Here is a 19396-nt window from a genome sequence, read left to right as displayed (position 1 = left end):
GCAGAACTGTGTAAGAAGCATTTTGAGTTTTTGCTCAAGATTCCTCAACTTGGTTTCAGTCAGATTAATTAACCCTTCTTTCCCCCTGCCACCCTTACGTTTGGTGCATTATGCAAGAGTAAAGTTTGCCCAGCACAGAATTAGTCTATAAACCTGGCTGCCATTAAGAAGTTATTCCAAAAATAAGTTGTTGCCCAAACACTGGAGGTATCAAGAAGCTCCAGTGTTTACTCTCCAGACATTTATATTTGATTCCTCTAATAAAATTGAATTCCAGCTACCAAACTGGTTCTGCTCTCCTCCTTTCCCTGCCTATGGAGCTGTTAATCAACCCAGGTGTTTCCATACTGGGAATAAGGAAGTGCAAATGTGACGTGTGTAAAGAATTCAGTACCAAATTATGTGCCTGGTAACCTTTCCCAGCTGATTTGGCAGATTGCTGCTTCCAGATGGGAGCTCTGCTAATAAAAACCAGTAAATCTAGCAGTACAAGTGTGAACTGCATTGAGATGAAAACAGTTTGGTAATGTTTGGTGAGTTCTGGCCAAATTCAGCCTTGATGTAATTCCACTAAAACAGTTATCACTGCACCTGTTTGTCTGGATCTTAGGACAAGCAGCTTATTTTCATGGACATGAGAATTACACATGGACATTTGCATGGAGGAGAGGAAACTGCTGCAAAGACTGAAAAAGATCCCATTGATATTTGCTAGGCAGAAAACTTGATCTTCCCCCAAAACAATAATTTCTCAGTGCAAATAAGAAGTTAATCGATTTGGAAGAAAGCCAGCTAAAGAAATTCTTTGCAGTGGGTAAATTTACTGTGCATAATGTGCCAGGTTTTATCTGTATAAACAGAAATGGATAATTTCAAACTCTGCTAATACCGCTCTGAATTTTGCATCTGAATTAACACTTCAGTGCCACTGCGTGTCTGTGAGTAATTTGGAGTGTTAGCTGGGAGAGAGGCTGTTGCTTTGTCCCGTGGAGGCACAACAAGCAGTGCCCTCCTCACCTGCTGCCTCCAACTGACTCCAGGTCCTTTTCCGGGGGTGGGGGGATTTTCTGATCCCGCTAGAGTTGACCAGATTGTTGGGAGAGGATCCTCCATGACCGACAAGGATCGGACCAAAGGGCCGGCAGAAGGGGAGCTGCCCGAAGACCCCAGCATGATGGGCAGGCTTGGAAAAGTTGAAAAACAGGTATCTTGGGTCAGGAAGGGGTTCTTGTCAGAGGGTGTTGCATGCATTGTGGTGGTTTTTCCTTGGCTTTTTCCTTCAGTGGAATGTTACCTTTTAGTTAAAAAAAATGAGACCCCTGAATACTTTGAAAAAGAAGCAAGGTGGATGTTATGAAAAGGCACTAAATGCCTTGGAAGCCTAAGTGCTACTTTCAAACCAGGCATCTTAATTATAGTTTAGTGAGTTTGTAAAAAGCCTGTATTCTTTTTGAAAACAGCACATTGTTTTCTTTGCCACCACACTGGACAAGTTTCAAATGAATCCCTGAGCCTGGCTGCTGGAGCTGTTGGCCTTGCTGAAGATTTAAAATCTTCCTAGAGCATAAGGCTCAGAAATCTCAATGGCCTTCTGAGCTCAGACGAGTGCAAAGTGAAGGAAGGAGCTGGAAGGAGCAAGTGTTCTGCTGCTTTTCTAGAACTTGGTGCGTGTCATAAAGATTAGAGGAGCATAAGGACAATCTTGTAACAAGGTGGAGAATTAAACCCTTCAGAACAGGACAATTAAATACTCTAAAAGTTTGAGATGCTGTGGGTCAGTGTAGGCAGAGGTGATCTATGAAGCCCAGTCCCACACTTGTGCCTCCATGGAAGTTGCTCATACTCAGGATGTTAATATGCCTCAGCTTGCACACAGTGCTGGAACTGTGGTGTTTTTGCAGGTTCAGTCCATGGAGAAGAAGCTGGACTTCCTGGTGAACATCTACATGCAGCGGATGGGCATCCCACCAACGGAGACAGAGGCTTACTTTGGGTCCAAAGAACCAGACCCGGCCCCTCCCTACCACAGCCCCGAAGACAGCCGGGAGCACATCGACAAGAACGGCTGCATCATCAAGATCATCAGGTCCACCAGCTCCATGGGTCAGAAGAACTTCTCCGCCCCACCAGCCCCGAGCAACGCCTGCCCGCCCTCCACGTCGTGCCAGCGGCAGAGCCACGGCTCCTCTCCCATCGGGGACCCCGGCTCGCTGGTCCGGATCCCGCCTCCACCCTCCCACGAGCGCTCCCTGTCCGCCTACAGCGGCGGGCACCGGGCGAGCAGCGCGGAGTACCTGAGGAACGAAGACATTACAACCAAACACCACGAGAGTGCCATGAGAGACAGCGACACGTCCATCTCCATCCCCTCGGTGGACCACGAGGAACTGGAGCGCTCTTTCAGCGGCTTTAGCATCTCCCAGTCCAAAGAGAATTTGGACATCCTTAACAACGGTTGCTATGCAGCCGTGGCCAAAATCAGACCCTACATTGCGGAAGGGGAGTCAGACACCGACTCTGACCTCTGCACGCCCTGTGGTCCCCCCCCGAGGTCGGCCACGGGCGAGGGACCCTTCAGTGACATGGGCTGGTCAACCCCCCGGCAGTGAAGCCTCCCTGCAGCCGCCGCGCCGCGTCCCAGCGCTGGCAGCTGCCCGCTCCAGCTGCCCACGTGTCGAACTTCTCAAGGAGATTGACAGCTAAGGTTTTCCTCTTTCTAGGACACCCTTAGCTGGCAGATACTTTCTTGCAGCTTACTCTGGGGGGGACAAGCAGGTCCGAGCCTGCACTTGTGGAAGAGGTCACGGTGACAAGTGAACTGGAGCCGTGAAGTCCAGATTTCTTTCATACTCTCTTTCTAAGATCATTAGGTGAAACTTCCATGGCGCAGAGTAGGCAATTTGCATTTCTTGGGAATCTTCAGAAGCGCAGGGCAGGAATAAATCACCCAGCCAGGGCTTTTGTAGATCATTTTAACTGGTGGCTGACAAGTGTTAGGTGGGAATTGATATGTCATGGCAGGAGCTGATCGCACCTTTAGGTGTTTTGGAGTCACAGACAGAATACGTGTCTGTTCCTGGCTTAGGTTTCAGGGCATGTGTAATAGTGAGGGGTTGTTACTCCGTGGTTCCTCATTAGCTGTCAGGAAGGTGACATAATTTCAATATAATACATGGAAAATCCCTGGAGGAGAGGAATGCTGGCTGGGATATTTCCACGAGCAGCAGACGTGGCCTTAAGTGGGACTTGCTGGGGTACTGCTCTGAACCACAGCAATTTGGAAATGATCCCATCTTGGGAAAAACTCAGAAAATATGAGCTTGAGTGCAAGAAGAGGGACAATCCAGAGGGCAGAGAAATGAGACAGAGAAGGAGGACGAGACACTATGGGGATGGAATTTTATATTTTTAACCATGTATTATATTTAATTATCTCTCCTTCTGCTGACAAGGGACTTGGGGGTGTTTTGAAAGCAAAGATGAATGAAAGGCAACCTCTGGAGGGCTGCCATGATCCCAAGCCAGCAGAGCTGTTGGGGAGGCACAGCCACCAGGCTAAGGGAGAGGGTGGACATGCAGGATGCTGTGGTCCCTGCCTTGCTGTGAGTGAAGTGCTGAGCTCCATCCTCTGGAAGCCCTGTTGGTCAGAGTGGGCACTTTTCTTACGGTTTGCATCGTGCCTGAACACTTTATTGCACACACTAAGCCCGTGAAAATCTTTCCTTTCTTCTTCTGCCCTGAAGAATTTCACCCCCCCATTTTTGGGACATCCTTTGGTTTGTTTGGATCCCTCAAGCTGAGTTAAGAGGCTCTGCTTTCTTTCTTTCTTCATGGTCTTTCAGAAGCCTCTTGCCCGTGCTTGCCTGCAAGTTGTGCCAATCCCAGTCTGCTCCATTTCGTTGTGGAAGCACTTCCTTTTGGAAAGGTCATTCATTACCAGGAACCTCAGCAGCTCCTTCAGCTGGGGGAAGGCAAGGGGAAAAGTGATGCTCCAAGTTTCTTTTGGGACCAAAACAAAGCCACAAAGTGATCCTTTAAATGGATAAGTTGGTAGGGGTTTTTATTTGCAAGGACGTGGATCAGGAGAAGTTTGGTTTGGGATGTGTTTCCAGGGCTGGGACACCATGGCTGGCACTGTGCCTCTGAGCCTTGCTGTGCATCCACAGCCCAAATCCCACGCGTGTTTTCTGCTGTGATTTCAAGCCCTGTCTTTCCACATTTTCCCTGTGTCATATCAAGAGCCTGTTAAGGCTATTTAGGTGACAACTTCATTTCTGTGTGGCCTTTGGGAGGTTGGACATTGATTTGCTTGGGGTGAAGGGAGACTCACAGCCTTTTCCTCTCCTCCTGTTTGCTTGACCAAACACAGCAACCAGGGGAGACCCAGGATAATTTTGGCCTTAGGGAAGATGTGGGTGAAGTCTGACAACTTGCAGACAGGAAATAAAACCATTATTTTGCTAGTGCCCAGGGCCAGCACACAGGTCTTATCATGGAATGAGGAAGGGGGAAGTATCTTCACAACTTTTCCTGCCATTTTTCACCATTCAGGAGGGGAAAACCTTGTTCTTAGGGAGAAACTGGGCTTCCAGCTATGCTAGTTCCTTTCTTTCCCCTCTTGAACCATGTTTTTGTTAACTTCTGCAGTTTTTCCCTCTCTGTTTGTGCTCCAAAACTCCTCCTGGCTCCAGATTCCTTTGTGCAGAGTTAACGCAGCGATGCCCTTGACTTCCACACAGTGACAACTTTAAATGCCAAACGGCTGTAAATTGTGCAGATTTGCCTCTGGTGTATTCCAAAATGAGATCCTTTCTGCTAGAACAAGAAGTGTCAGCAGGTCCTAAATCAAATGTGTGGCCTGGGCTTTCTACCCACCACAAGAATGGAAATTGCTTTTGGTGAGGCAAAAATCGACATTGTTCCAGCCAGCTGCTCACTGCAGATTTTGTCCAAGTCAGAGATAAAAAAGATTTATTCTCTTATTTGTTTGCAATTACTTTTCAAGGCCTGCTAGAAATTTGGAACAGAGGCTGTGATATAGAGGCAGGAATGCCAGATGAGGATGAGGATGAGGATGAGGATGAGGATGAGGATGAGGATGAGGATGAGGATGATGCCATGCAGTCCTAATGCAGCACAGGTACATGACTGGTCTTCGGTAAGAGAATCACAGAATCATTCATTCACAGAACCACAGATTGGTTTGGGTGGAAAGGGAGCTTAAAGCTCATCTTCAGGGGTTGCATAGGAAAATTTGAGTTTTTCCTCTTCACCTTCCTGCACTGGAATCTATAAAGATCTTTTGACTTGTATCTTGAAAAATTGTTGGATTTGTCCCATAATCAGTGATTGCAAAAAACGAATTTTATACACTTTCACATAGAATTTTTCTTTGAAGGTATGAGAAGTATTTTTCTGTAGCGTCCTATCAAAGAAATTCTTACACACCTCCATGCACAACCATGCCATAAATCATCATTTCTCATTCATCCAGGTAAAACCCTATGGATTTTGGGGTTAATTTACACTAGAATTAGCTACAAATAACACTCATAATTTCCATGAAATTATTTAAGACTGCATAAACAATGACAGGTCCTGCTTGTTGCTTATTGACATAAATAATTTCATTATTCCCCTAAATCACACTCCAATACTCTGTGAAAAGTCTTCCCTTCTAACCACTCAGCTCCCCCATGTCTGTACCACACATTCCTGGTGGCAGCCTCCTGCAAGAACCACCAGACTGCAAGAAAATAAATCAGTTTTGGGAGCTGATAAGGCAGTCCTGATGACAAAGACCTTTAAAAGGCTGGGCAGGCAAACTTTGTTCCTCTGCTGAGCCTCTCTTGGGCTACTCTTTGCTTCCCTCTTCCTCCCAAATCTTACTCTGTATTTTTTGGAGGACAGAAACAAGTTCTAGGCAATGCCAAGTATGGACGGATGAGTCCAGAGAGAGCTGAAGATGTGAAAGCCAAATTTCCAGCAGACCATCCTGAACTGCTCCATGGCTGCTCATGGCCACACTGGGCTCTGTGCCCAAGCCTGGTTCCAGGTGTGTCTGTGCTGAATGTGAAGCCATGACCTTGGACCACAGCCTGAGCTCTGGTCTCCAAAACATTTCTGTTTTGTTTTGGTTTTTTTTTTTTCCCATAATCTGGGTCTAGGTCTGGAAAGAAATCCTGCAATTGGCCCACCCATGGGATGGAGCAATGCCTGGGGCTGGGACATGAAGTTTTTTGGTCCTTCAGGTCCAAGTGTGAGCTGAGGTGGTCTGAGGAGTTCTCTGAACAGGAGATGTGGCTGGAGATGTTGCAAGGTGGCCTTTCATAATGTGACCCCAAGACAGAGGAACAGCCATAAGTCAAATTTCCCAATATTTGGGAAGGGACTTTAATGTTACTCAAGTGCAGATTTTGTATGTGAATTTCCTTGTTGACCCATTTTCTTAACAACAATTTTTAAAGCAAAAACTGTCAAGGAGCTTACCAAAACCAAACCTCTCACCCAGCTCAGAAAGCCATTCTATTTCTTTAGAAGACTATGTGACAGATCAGATTTTCTAAAATTTGCATTTTGTTTCAAATGCTGCTTAAGAGGTCCAAATAAATTTTGCAGGGTCATTGCTATTTAAGGATAAATAGGTATATTTTTACATTTTTATTGATTTTTAAAATTTTAAATTATGTGAATTTTTAGAAAAAGTTTGTATAATCTACCTGAGAAGCCAGAGCATCGCCTCAGATACAAATGCTCCCCTTACAGATAATTGCCCAAGAGAAAAGAGAAACACCTTCACTCATACTTTTCCCAAGAGGAAGCCACTGGAAACCTTATTTTCCTGATATTCTCAGACCACCATGGTCCCAGCAACATTATTGTTAAGACTAAAATTTAAGTATTAAAAGAGAAACTGAAATTCCTAAGGAATTTACCCAAACTTGTCCCATACAAAGACCTTTAGCAGTGAGTATTTTATTGGGAATGTTAAAAAGCCCAGGAGCAGGATAAGGATTTCTGTTTCTCCATCATGTGAACGCTCAGGCTGAGTGAACCCTGAGCCTCCAATTTTTTAATCCCAACCCACAGCTGCACGTCCACATCCTCTCCATCCTCTCTCCATCGCAGGTCAGCCTCTTCTGTTCCCATCAGCTTCCTTTTCCTGAGCCCCAAACAAGGAAATCAGATACAAAAGCTCCTTCAGCTGCAGGTAGCATTGAGGAGAAGGCTGTGGGGAGGGCTGAGGGCAGCAGCCCCTCCGAGCCCTGCAGGGTCACTGCTGCTCAGAGGTGTAAAAGCAAACCCTTGCTTTTAGCACACAAACACCCCGACTTTTCTGCCTCACGGAGCAGAACCTGCTCTGTGCAGGGGTGTGGGTTCACTGGTTTTTTTTAACAATAACAATAGGGTGGGTTTTTAATAATAAGGATAATAATACTGCATAGGAATCTTCTTTAGTATATCTTAGTGTTTGATGCCCCAGTGACACAATACTGCTTGCCTTACCTTAGTGTCTAGTGGGAGAGGGGTCACACACACCTTTTGATACACTATTAATCACGCTTGGAATTTAGGTAGCAGCAGGAACCTTTTTAACTTATGAATGTGCTTTCTGGACTATCTCACTGACTGTACTCTCAATTTTTGCCTGCTACTGCATGCAGCCTGAGATGAGTAGACAGCAATATGCTCCAGCTGTATCTGCACTCCCAGATTGCTGTAGTACCTGACAAGGTAAACATTGCCAAAAGCATCACCCTGGGGAGAGGCTGTGCTCCCAGGGAGCCGCCTCGCAGGGTGCTGCGGTGCTTCTGTAGGTAACACTGATATACCAAGTGTCTTTCATGCTGCAACTGGTCATCACCCCATCCCTCTGATACAGCATGCACAGACTCCATTTCTACTGCTTGTGACTACGGGGTAAAAAAAACCAAACATGTTTGTACCTGTGGTTCCTTCAAATGTGTAAATGGGGAGGAGAAAATACGAGTTGTATTGGCTGTGTGTCACAACCTCCTTTCCATCTGGATGCCTCTGAAAAGGAGCATCCCAGATAGCCCTTGCTGGGGGTTTGGAGGAGCAGGCAGTGCCAAGGATGGAGGCCTGGTCTTCATTTCAAAGATGCCATTTGAACCCACATGTGTGGGAGCTGCCATATGTCTGATTTAATTCCCATAGGATCCTCTCACCTGCATCCAGCCCTGGGGTGCTTTTGTGCCTGCAGCACAGCCCAAGGTGCAGGGGAGAAGGTGACTTCCAAACCTTGGAAACCACTCTTTGGGAATTCCACCCACCCTTCCCTACAGCCTTGGTGGTCTCAGACACCCTGGAACTGTGCCATAACCATTCCTCATGGAAGCATCTCTCACTCTCCTTACAGAGTGGCACTGAGCTACATTTTCATCTCCATGAACATTTTGCCAGTGTTCTTCCCACTGCAATACCAGGCTGCCATGGGGCCTTCAGGGTTTGCCCATCTTGCTGGTGTTTGCAGTCTCTTGTATCTCTCGGCACTGCTGCCATGACCGAGTTTGACCCCATATCCTCCCCTTCCCTGCCCAGACTATTTACCAGGGAAGCTGTAATGCCAGAACTCTGCTCTGAGACTTGGCCTGGCATCACCAGGCAGCACCAGGTGCACCAGAGAACCTTTGTGTTTTGTTAGCATGACAGTTTTGCTTTTTATTGGCAATTTATTTGCTTCCTCATTGAGCCACCGTGGCCTCAACACATCCCTGGTTTGTTCTGCTGGAGCTTTTCCATACAGGGATGGGGTCTGTGCTGTCTCTCTGTGCCCTCTGAGGGTTTGTCCTCGTGGCTTTAGCTGATTAAAGTGAAACAGGGATGAGGTCTGGCTCAGGTTTTCTTGTCCAGGTGAACATGTCTGAGCTCACAGGCTCTACCAGTGGAGATGTTTTTGCTCCCTGAAGCCAGAGCTGTTTTCAAGACCCTTGTGCACTTTGGCAACCCACAGATGTGGCTGTGCATGCCAGGCTCCATCTCGGTAATGGGGAGAGCTGGAAAGCAGCTGGTCCAAGCTGTGCTGTTTCCAAAGCTGCCAATGAACCTGGAAGCACTTTGCCCACTCCTAATTCCTGTAAATACAGCTGCAGGTGGATTGTTCAAGCAGCATCTGTTTGCCTGGTTCTGAGAAACCACAAGGCTTCCCAAAGCTCAGTGCCAAGCCAGGCTGGATTTCACCTGCAGCTATGCCTATAATTTCAGGGCAGGGTTAATGATTTCAGGTAGAAGCCATGCCAGAGCCTCCAGTTCGGATGGTTCTGACCCCAAAACAAGGCTGAATGTCACGCTGCCAGCAAAGCCTCTGCTGGAATTTCAGCTCCATTTAACACTGATGACTGTGGACGTGGAGAGATGCTCTTTTCTTCCCACTCCACGCAAGAAAAGCTCAGCACAAGCCTTGCAAGCCACAATGGGAAAATACCTCTTTATTTTAACATGGGCACCTCCCTTTAAAGCAGAAGCAGCATTTCACAGTAATTGCTTAAACTTGACCAACACAGTGGCCATGATCCAGTGTTTTCCATATGCAGTGATGCTCATGAAGAGGATTGATCACAGGTGTGGATGTGGTTCTTTATTCTCTCCACAGACACCATGTTCAGCCTTGCTGAGAACATGAGGACAAGTCAAGGCTGGTGACAGGTCTCCTCTGTCCTGCCTGCTTATCCAGCATCTTCCCTGGAGCTGGAGTTTCCCCATGCTCCTGTCAGCAGACACGATGGAGACCTTTCTTTGTTGGTTACTCTTCCCTCCCTCCAAAACCCTAAAATTTGACATTTCTTCACTTTTTCTCAAAAAATTCACGCACAGTGTAGAGTACCTGAGACTTTCAGAAACACCAAGGCAAAACAAGATATAGCTGATAAATGAGAGAGATTTTGTTATTTTAAATCAAGAGCAGGTTTTAAACATAGCTGCAGTTGCTGCGTGGTGTATCAAATGCTTTAGGAGATTCAAGAAATTATTCTTATAAATGTTTTATTCTTTTATCAGTAATTCATATAGGTGGGTGCCACTGTTCTTATACAGCAACAACACTCCACACACTAAAACTATATTCCTGTTTCTCCAATATAGACACTGTATTTATGAAATTTATCTTGCTTGGTGTCACTTTGGCACATTATCCACATGTACTGCACACAGATTGCACATTACATGCCATGTGCTGATAGGTATCTTTACATGTAATCAACCTATGTGCATTGAACAGACACCAAAGTGTCACCTGCCTGGTTTGTGATGTGACTCAACATAACTGGGAAAAGGGAAAAAAATGAACATCCTGTTTTGTTAAGAAATTCACTGCATTTGAATGCTTCTTTAAACAGATTTTATCAGGAAGCTAAAATACGAGATTGCCTCTGTGATGTTAATTAAAAAATACCTGAACAAAATGAACACACACAGCCCATAAATACTTAACAGCTACTGTATTCCTATGTATTCTTCATTGCTATTCATCTGAATTGTAAATTCTGTACAGATTGAATGAAGCTCACAGTTTATCTTTGTCATAACCTGCAGGATAAAAGGACAACACAACTTTGGCTGCAGAAACGTGTGCATGTGGTTTGAGTACATGCACCACGTGTGGCTGTGTGTGCATGTGGGTATGAACACGTGTGCACATGTGTTCTTTATCAAAGCAGACAAAGCTGCATCTGAGATGCACAAGGGGAAGAAAAGTTCTGTTTTGGAGGTGAGACAGTGGGTAAAATAAAACCAAATTACCTTTTCAATAATTTGTCTCGGTCAAAAAGGAAGATTTGCAGAGGGGATTGGTGTGTGACTGCCACCCCAAGGAGAAACCCCACTGCTGAAGGCAGCACAGCCCATGCAGCAGAGCGATGCAGTTCTTTGAGTGATAATTTCTTTTTTGGCTTCCTTCCAAACAAACAAATATGAGTGGCCACTGCCAACTTCAAGTCCAAAAAGCCCATTCCTAAGAAGTGTGGCCAAGCAGTTGTCCTGTGCCTTTGGAGATCCAAGGGCAAAGTCTTTTCGTGCTGTGCCAGGGTGTCCCACGGCAGCGGCGCTGGCTGAGGGCAGTGCCAGGGTCTCCCACAAACCTACTGCCCAGGCAGAGGATCCCAGCGCCCCATGGGTCTTACCTTTGCCTATATTTAAAAAGCCCTTAGGTAAGACATTATTAAGAAAAGAAACATTAAAAGCCCATCTTTGATCTTAGAGTTATGGAAGAAAGGACCATGTTATAACCAATAAATCTGATTTTCCAAGCAGGTCAGCCCACAGATTTCAATAGCCCCTATACAGAGATTTCACCAGCCTCAGCAAATGAATCATCCTCTAGGACTGAACTTTGCCAATATTTTCACAGATACAAGATTCATATTGGGTAGGGCTTACCCTTCAGTGTTTAATCTAAATAAACAAAGGCATGAAGAGGAAACTTTTCTGGCTTAATACTGCTGGATGCCTTGAATAAATAGTAATCAGATTTTTGCATTGGCCTGAAATTCATCTCTGGGTCCAAAGTTCTCAGCTGTAAGAGCTGCTTCAGCCCTGAACAGGTTACTGAGCAAAGAGTACATCATTTCTGGAGAGTGTTGCCGCTTCCCTGAGATACCTTGACACTCCCATGGTTTATTACAGCACCTGGCTCATTTGGCCTTACCTGGGCTAAAAATGGTTGACGTTTTTGTCCTGACAGTGAGAACTGAGAGGTGAATTTCCCAGCGAGAGGAGCGCGGGGCCACCCGCCTGCGAATCCCGTGCGGGAAAAGCGCCGGGGCTGGGCTGAGCCGGCAAGTTTGGTTGTCCTTTAGAAAGCAAAGACAGCTGCTGCTTTGCTTCCTTTCATTTGCTCTGTTGCCTTGGCTTTCTTGCACTTTCGTTTCATCTCCAAAGAATCTCTCATAATGCCTTTGGTACTTATGTACAATTTGAAAACATTTTGTATGTATGGAATGAGACACACTTTTCTCTTGTAAAATAGCAATCAGATTTTCTTTTCTCTCTTTTTTTTTTCTTTTCTTTTTTTTTTCTGTTGGTGAATGTGTAATTTCCTCTGTACATTTCAATCATGACTTTGTGCAATGTACATTTTATAGGGACAGGTGCCAAGGGAAGGACCTGTGGTTTTTCTAAGGGACTGGCTAGAAGCTGACAGACAGTCATACATGGTTTTACATGAGCACCGTGGAAAAGCAACATAGCCCAGACTTTTACACTGAAGCACTGAGCGTGGGTCAGCTTGTACCTTCACAGGAATGACTGTGGCAGCTGCAAAACTCTTTCTGTGTGGTGTGAAAACCAACAGCGACGGTTGCAACTGGAAGGGAAATGGAGGAAAATTAAATAATCACAATCATTAATTTAAGCCTCGAAGCATCAGAATGGAAAATTTGCATTCAGTAAAAATACCAGAGATTTAACCTTCATGAGATGAAATACACATTTATTTTTCTTTGCACTTCTTCTGCTCTCTTTGTTTCTTTATTTGTGGGGATTTCTTGGTACTTTGGGGATGTATATAATGGCTGATGAAGAGAAGATAAATGGGGCCCTGACTTCCTGACATTAAACCTCCACACAGTTTCATTTCCAATGTTAGAATATATTTTTCTTTCTCGTGTATAAAATCACGCTCATAAATCTCAGATGCCCTTAGTTACAAGGACACTGCCCTTCAGAGTCCTTGAACAATATTGACTCTCTTAAGGTTCAACATCAACCACATCCTGACAGATAGAAGATGATTACTGACGCCTTTCACCCTTGTGCCAACTCCTTATCACCCTGCTAAAAATGGAGGTTGGTGTCATTGAGGTTCAGAGCCAAGAAATGGCACTGGCAAGGGGCGTACCCATGAGTTACTTTGCTTACCAGGCATCAGCTCTAAATCAAAAAAGTTGGATTTTGGAGCACTGTCTAGGAGTGAAGTGGATTGAATGACAGCATTTCCTGTAGTGATCTTGGCTGAAAAAACAGCAGTTCCATTTTGTAAGTAAAAAGAAAAAAGTAAAATCCCTTCCTCCATGCTGATATTTTTTTCCAGAATGATGCAGCATGAGAATCTGGATGATCCAGGCCTGGGTTTTAGGAAGCCTGCCAGTCATCTGGGCAAGGCAGTGACAGAGGCTTGGCAGAATGAACAGCGTGCCCAGGCACAGCAGCCCCTGCTTGTGCCAGAGCCCTTGGCTGGAAGCCCTCAGCAGCTCCATCCTCCCCAGAGCTATTAGAGGAGTCCAGGTGTGAGCATTTCCCAATGGATACAGCACTCTGAGCGGGCTTCAACAGCATCACTATATTTTATCTCATTAGGTTTCACACCAGCGAGAAAAACAGGAAAATTCTCAGCTTGCTGAGGCACATTCCCCAGTTGTCTGCACAGGATTATGAGCTGCATCCAAACACTGTCCTGCTGCATCCCACAGGGATGCTGGAGGAGCCAGACGTGGCACCTGCTGTGCCAGAGCAGAGCTGCCAAGCAGACCTGCAGCCTTTTCTCACATTTGCCAAGCCAAGAGAGGAGACCAGCAGGAGGAGGCATTGCTTTTCCTCGAGTATTGGCCTCTGGAAAAATCAGGAAGGCCCTTTCCCTGCAGCAGAAATAAATATTGGAGTCTTAGGAAAAAAATTATGATAGAAATTACTTATATCCCTTAGGAGAGCAGTTGCTATCATAGGAACACATCTACCTGTCTCCTCACCAATAGAGCTCCTCAAGGGAAACTGATTTTTACTCACTATTTGCCCTCAGTGTTGTTCAGCTCTTGGCCCATCAGGATGCTGGGAGCTGGGCCCCAGGGACCTGTGACAGCAACCTTCATTAACTCAGCAATGATTCCCTGCAACTGCACAGCCCCCTGACTCTAACTAAATCTCAAAACTTGAGTAAAAGCGGTTTTTCCAAGTTAACAGTTATTTGGAATTGTATATGCAATGAGAGAGTCTGAAGTTCTGCAGGATAAACTCATTGCCAAAAACTCTGCTGTGCTCTGCTCCTAAGCAGAATCCCAGTCTGGGTAATTTTTTTTTGCCTGTTTGCTGATTAATTAAATCATTTACTCTCCTTGAAAATTAAAGGAACATTTCTTCCTTATTCACTGGAGCGGAGTAAGCCGGTGTTGCAAGATTAAGAAGCAGTTTGTAAAACCTCAGTCCTATTTTTGGGCACTGAGTTTAAAACACCCAAAGCTGACACTTCTCAGTCCAAGGTGAAAAAAAGCCAACCCCAACTTTTGATCCTGATAAAACCTGACTCCAGCATTTTGATTTCAGGCTCAGGGTGGGCAGAAACCTTTTTCCTTTAGGAAGCTGTGCAATAACTCAGAGGCAGAACGGTGAATGAAATCTCTCTGATCCATTAAATGCTACTCCAGCTCTGCTCTGGGGTATAATTTACCCTTATTACTTTCTTGGCAGCTGTTTCCTGTTTCCTGATGGAACCCTGTTTCCATCAATAGTAATTTAATGGTGGTTTTGGGCATAAAGTGTCTTTCTGGAAAGAGAAACCATTTTCAACCAGGTGGTCACTCTCTTTATATAAGGAAGTTAATAATACATAGTTAAAGAGAAAGGCAGACAGAAATTGAAGTGGAAGGAAAAGGGAATGGGACACACTTTAAAGGATTATGTAATTTGGCATTAATAAAGGATTCAGTGAATAATGGAACATGAGACTTTTCATACAAAACTCATGAGCAAATATTTTATTTTGCCCTTGAAGGACTGTTAGCATGAGACAAGTCAGAGATGAAGGAGGAGGTTTTGGACACACCTAAAAAGCTGATAAGATTGCTCTTTACACTATGGCTGTTAAATAAAACAAACAACTGTCCCCGAGCTCCTCTTTCCACTTTGGATTTCAGAGATTTCTCATCTTCAGTTGAGCCAGTCCCAGACATTCCCCCATCACCAGACCTATAAATTACACATTTCCCAATGATTTATTGAACAAATGTTCTAAGAGGCACTGACACACTTTATCTCTCCAAATTTCTAGTGTCAAAAATGAGTGGAAATCCTTGCTGTTTCTTTTTCTCCTTCTGTCACTGGTCAGCACTGGTGTGAGGTTTTTGTTATACTGGCACATCTTTCATTTTTGTAGCTTTCTGTTCCATTCCTTTTTGACCACAAAAGCAGTGCATGGGCCTGGGACTGCTTCTCCAAACTAAATAAAAATCACAAACTAAATAAAAGCCACAGTTGCTGTGCCTTTTCAGGTCCTGATTTCATTTTAAAGAGTAAATGCTAAAATATTCTTTAATAGAGTTAACCATTTTAACCTTTAATAAAGTTGACCTTTTCAGTTGACTCAGCTGAGGCTTTTACTGAAATCAGAGTATGAAGAAGCCAATGGATATAAACCAATGAAAAAGCCAATGAACACTTTTAATTGAGTGGTTAAACCAAACAGCAGCAAGGCACAAGAGATGAACTGGGAGAGCTGGTGGAATCCCATCTGCTCCTCCTCAGTGGAGCATCATTAGGGCAGGTACTGGAGTGGCTCAAAGCTGAAATTTCCCCTCCAGCCCATCCTGCAGAAAAGCTGGAGCTGCTCCCCGGGGGAGGGAGGTGAGCTGGACCCTAGAGGGCAGAAGGAGCTTGCTGCTGAGCTGGAAACCTCCTGCAGCTGCTCAGCATCCCCTCGGTGGAGCATCCTCATTCCCTCCCTGCTCCAGCTGCGCTCCTGGCTCCTGCAGAGCCCAGGAACCTCATTCCTGCTGCTGATTACAGCCAGGCACCAACTCCACAAACACACTGAGGGCTTCTAGGGAAGCATCACAACCCCTTGGAGCTGCTTTTCTGGGGAGAAGCAGGAGAGTGCTCCCAGAATTGTACACACACACAGGCAGTGCCCCAGCCCACCTCGGCAGCTCAAAGCATCTGGATTTCATTTCTCCTAAATAAGGGAAGAAAGCAGACAAATTTGGGGTCTTCCCTGATTTAACAAGTCTCCCATAGGATGTCTCACCCTTGTTTTTTTGCAGAGTGAAAACAGCACTGTTGGCAGAAATAAAGGCATTCAGTGAAACTGGGTCCCTAAATGGGGCAAAACATGTTTGCTTGTAAGGAGTGGGGTGCTCTGTGAAGTGGGAAAAGCTACTGTGTGGGAAGAAGCAGAGACAGGAATATTAATGTTTCCTGGCCTCCTGCCCTTTAAGCTAAGGATGGGAGGAGAAGAAACATTATTTAGGTTTTATTACATGATTTATTGATAGCATAGAATATATTATTTATTCAAGGCTTCCTTCTCATCTGAGGTCTGCAGGCTTTTTGTTCAGCATGGCAGGAAGGGCTGGGGTGGGCGGAGATCCTGTCTTGTTTTCCCCATCTCAGCCACATCCCTGCAAGTATTTCCATGGTAAAAGAAGGAATTTTAGATTAAAGTCCCGTGAAAAAGCAGCGTGGTTGGTGTGCCAGGCTGTGCAGCCACGAGCCTTTCCCCAGCAGAGGGTGCAGGAGCTTTATTTCCAGAGTGGTGTTTAATCCTTGCATGTTTAATTGGAGCTGCAGTTTAATTTGTTAATGCAGTGTTGGTAAGCTGACCCTGAGTTCTTTCACCAGCTTTGTGTCCTGCAGATTACACAGACTGTGCTCACCTCATCCAAATCCACAGTTTGTCCTGTGAGAAGGGAAGGAGCTCCCACATGGGTTGTGTGTTTCAGCTGCACTATTTCTCCCCATCCTGCACAATTGCAGCTGTCCTGTGCAGCAGAGCTATTTAGCTAATGGACACAGGGTTCTTGGAAGATGTATGGCCCTTTGTAAAGCCCTGCTATGATTGCTCTGCATTACTCATAAAAGGCAAAGGTGCAATTCGTCTTCCACCACAGCCTTTGGGACCAGCTGAAGAGCTGATTTACTTCATCCTTTCCTAATGAGGAGAGGGTTGGGAGGCTGAAGCTGGTCTTTGGAGGAGATGCTCTGTGATGGATATTGATAGGGAGGGTGTTCAATAGAGAAATGGGGTGGCTGAGGGAGGAATGAAGGCAGAATAAAGGTCTGAAAATCAAATTTCTGCAGCTATGAAGTGGGTCAGGTGGTGTTACACAAAATGCAGAAAAAGCTGCTTTCATGGGCTGCAGTTTAGGAAATGTGGGATAAACACCACTGGTTCTGCAGAAGTATGAGCCTTTCAGGAATCCCATTTCCCCACAGCATTCCAAAATGTTTGACAGAGCAACCTGTGCACTCACATGGAGGTTTGGGACACACAGGGACAGGGTAAAGGCTCCTGCTGCTGTCCAGTGGCTGAGGATTAGCTCAGAGGAGGCGCCAAAAAACCAATATCACCAGCCAGCATTTGAGAATATTATCTGCCACATTATGGGGCTGTGTAGGAGTAAATCTTAAATAGGCTTTTCACCACATTGCCTGCAAAATGGGAATTTTGATCAAAGTCATTGAGTCTCAAAGCTGCACTTCAATCATCCCAGGTGAATGTGGACCTGGAAAAACAAAAAAGCAAGCAAGGAACTTTTCAATTCCTTTAATTTACAAGATTTCCAATACCCAGGAACCACCAGTACCAATGGATGGGATGAAAGCTCAGTCCTGTGCTGTGAAAACAGACAATTCCTTTAAACTGTCAGCGCATGGATGTGCCAGGTGCTGATCTTTATTCAGCATTCACCCTCTTGCTGTACAAAGAAGAAATGAGAGTCACTGAAAGGAAGGATCCAGCTGAAGAATGAAAGAGAAGCCAACCTTGGCTGGCAATGATAAATCCTGCTCCTTAATACAGCACTGCTGCAGAGCCTCTTGTTCCTGCCCTGCTTCCAAGCAGAAAGGGTTTGATTCCCAAAGCCTGTTTTCTCCTTCAGTCTTCACAGATATTGATCTGTATGAAAATGGATTTTAGAAGAAGGAGGGAGAAAACAGCCCCATGACCTCCACACTTTTTCAGCAGTCAGAGTCACTTGAAAAATATCTCTTGATTATAGCCTGGCAATTTTCTCAGGCTGGGCAGCTGATGTAGGCAGGAGAGTGCCACAGGCAGCACAATTTGCCTCTGTACTCTTAACAAAGATTTATTCCAGTGGGGATTTTGTCCAATTCAGCCCATTTGAAGCAGACTCCAGGTAAGTGGTTTTGTGAACACTGTTTTCTTTTGCTGCTGGTCAATGGGTGCAGCCCCACCAGAGCTGTTTGTATTTATGAGAGAACTGGTGAGGGCTTCATCACCCCCACCCAGATGAGCTCCTCTCATCCACACCCCATGGGATTTCCAGTGTGAAAAACTCCAATCACTTGTTTTTAAAATTTTAAATTTTAATATTTATAAAATGGTTATAAAAATAGTAATAGTAATACAATTAGAGTAATAATAATTTGGGCAATTTGAATTAGGACAATATGAGACAATAGAGACAAAGAGTTATGGACAGTCCAGGTACCTTTTCAGCACGAGCCCTAAAAAGGACACTCATTAACAGAGGATTAATCCTTAAAAGCAACAGCTTTTTGCATATTCATACACTTCATACATGATACATAAATTCCATTCAAACATAGGATTCTGTCTGGTCATCCTCACCTTCTTCCTCCAATCCTAACAGCGCCTTCGAGGTGGGAAGAAGTTCATTTCTTCTGATAAGAGGGTGATAAACTCTTTTTCTCTGAAAGATTCAGGTGTCCTGTGGCTGCTATTTCACTGCAAGTCCTTTCTTTAAAAAAAGTATACTACATAGCATAGTTTGTATTTTAACAATTTTTATAACCTAAAACTATATTTAACACAGTACTTAAGGGAATTAATACAGCATTACTTTCTAACACAACACATATAATATTCATTTTAATATTTGCAAAAAGCCAATCATAAAATACATGCATTTTTCACACTAGCACCCTTCCCAGGAGGCACACATCTGGGCTCCAGTGTCACATGGGACTTGTGGATGCTCCCAAGCACTGCTCACATCCCCTAATAAACCACACACATCCTTCTTGGGCACTGGGGCCTGCAGGGAATCACAGCACAAGGGCAGGGACTGGAACTTCAGTGGCCATGACTGAGCATAAACAGAGTTTTGGATTCCTACAGTGAAGGCATCTGATAAAGCCAGACCCTACTGAAGGCAGCACACAGAGCTTTGATCAATTCTTTTTCCAAGAATTTTGGAAAAAGTCTTAAAACTTTTCTGTTTGTGGATGTTGTATTAGTATGAGGTCAGGGAAATTTCCAGGATTCTCAGAGATGAGGTGGCAGATGGGACTGGTGCCTGATTTCTGGAAATCCTTGCTCTTGTGGGTCCTTGCACTGCAGTCTTCATTTCTGTGCAAGGTATGATTTATGTTAAGAAAAAAGAAGAATTAAAAAAAGGGCAAATCTACAGAGGAAAAGAGAGGTTCTGTTCTCTTGCCTTTGGCTAAAGTATCTGCAGTAATGTTGGCAAAA

The 19396-nt window shown here is 44.9% G+C and overlaps 1 protein-coding gene across 8 annotated transcripts in view; it reads left to right on the top strand.

Annotated features, from left to right (window-relative positions):
* KCNQ2 (potassium voltage-gated channel subfamily Q member 2) overlaps nt 1–12460 on the top strand; it is a 73914-nt gene extending 61454 nt beyond the window's left edge. For all 8 annotated transcript variants that reach the window (XM_064730060.1, XM_064730057.1, XM_064730063.1 and 5 more), the window contains 2 exons: nt 1081–1204; nt 1902–12460. In XM_064730060.1, the coding sequence (XP_064586130.1) occupies nt 1081–1204; nt 1902–2609 (832 nt within the window). In that variant the 3' untranslated portion in view covers nt 2610–12460. The remainder of the gene's footprint in view (nt 1–1080; nt 1205–1901) is intronic.
* The last annotated feature ends 6936 nt before the right edge of the window (nt 12461–19396 follow it).

This window comes from Zonotrichia leucophrys, chromosome 20, assembly GCF_028769735.1.
Source record: "Zonotrichia leucophrys gambelii isolate GWCS_2022_RI chromosome 20, RI_Zleu_2.0, whole genome shotgun sequence".
Classification (NCBI taxonomy): domain Eukaryota; kingdom Metazoa; phylum Chordata; class Aves; order Passeriformes; family Passerellidae; genus Zonotrichia; species Zonotrichia leucophrys.
Note: the sequence above shows the minus strand (reverse complement) of the source record. Positions and strands in the feature narration are given on the sequence as shown.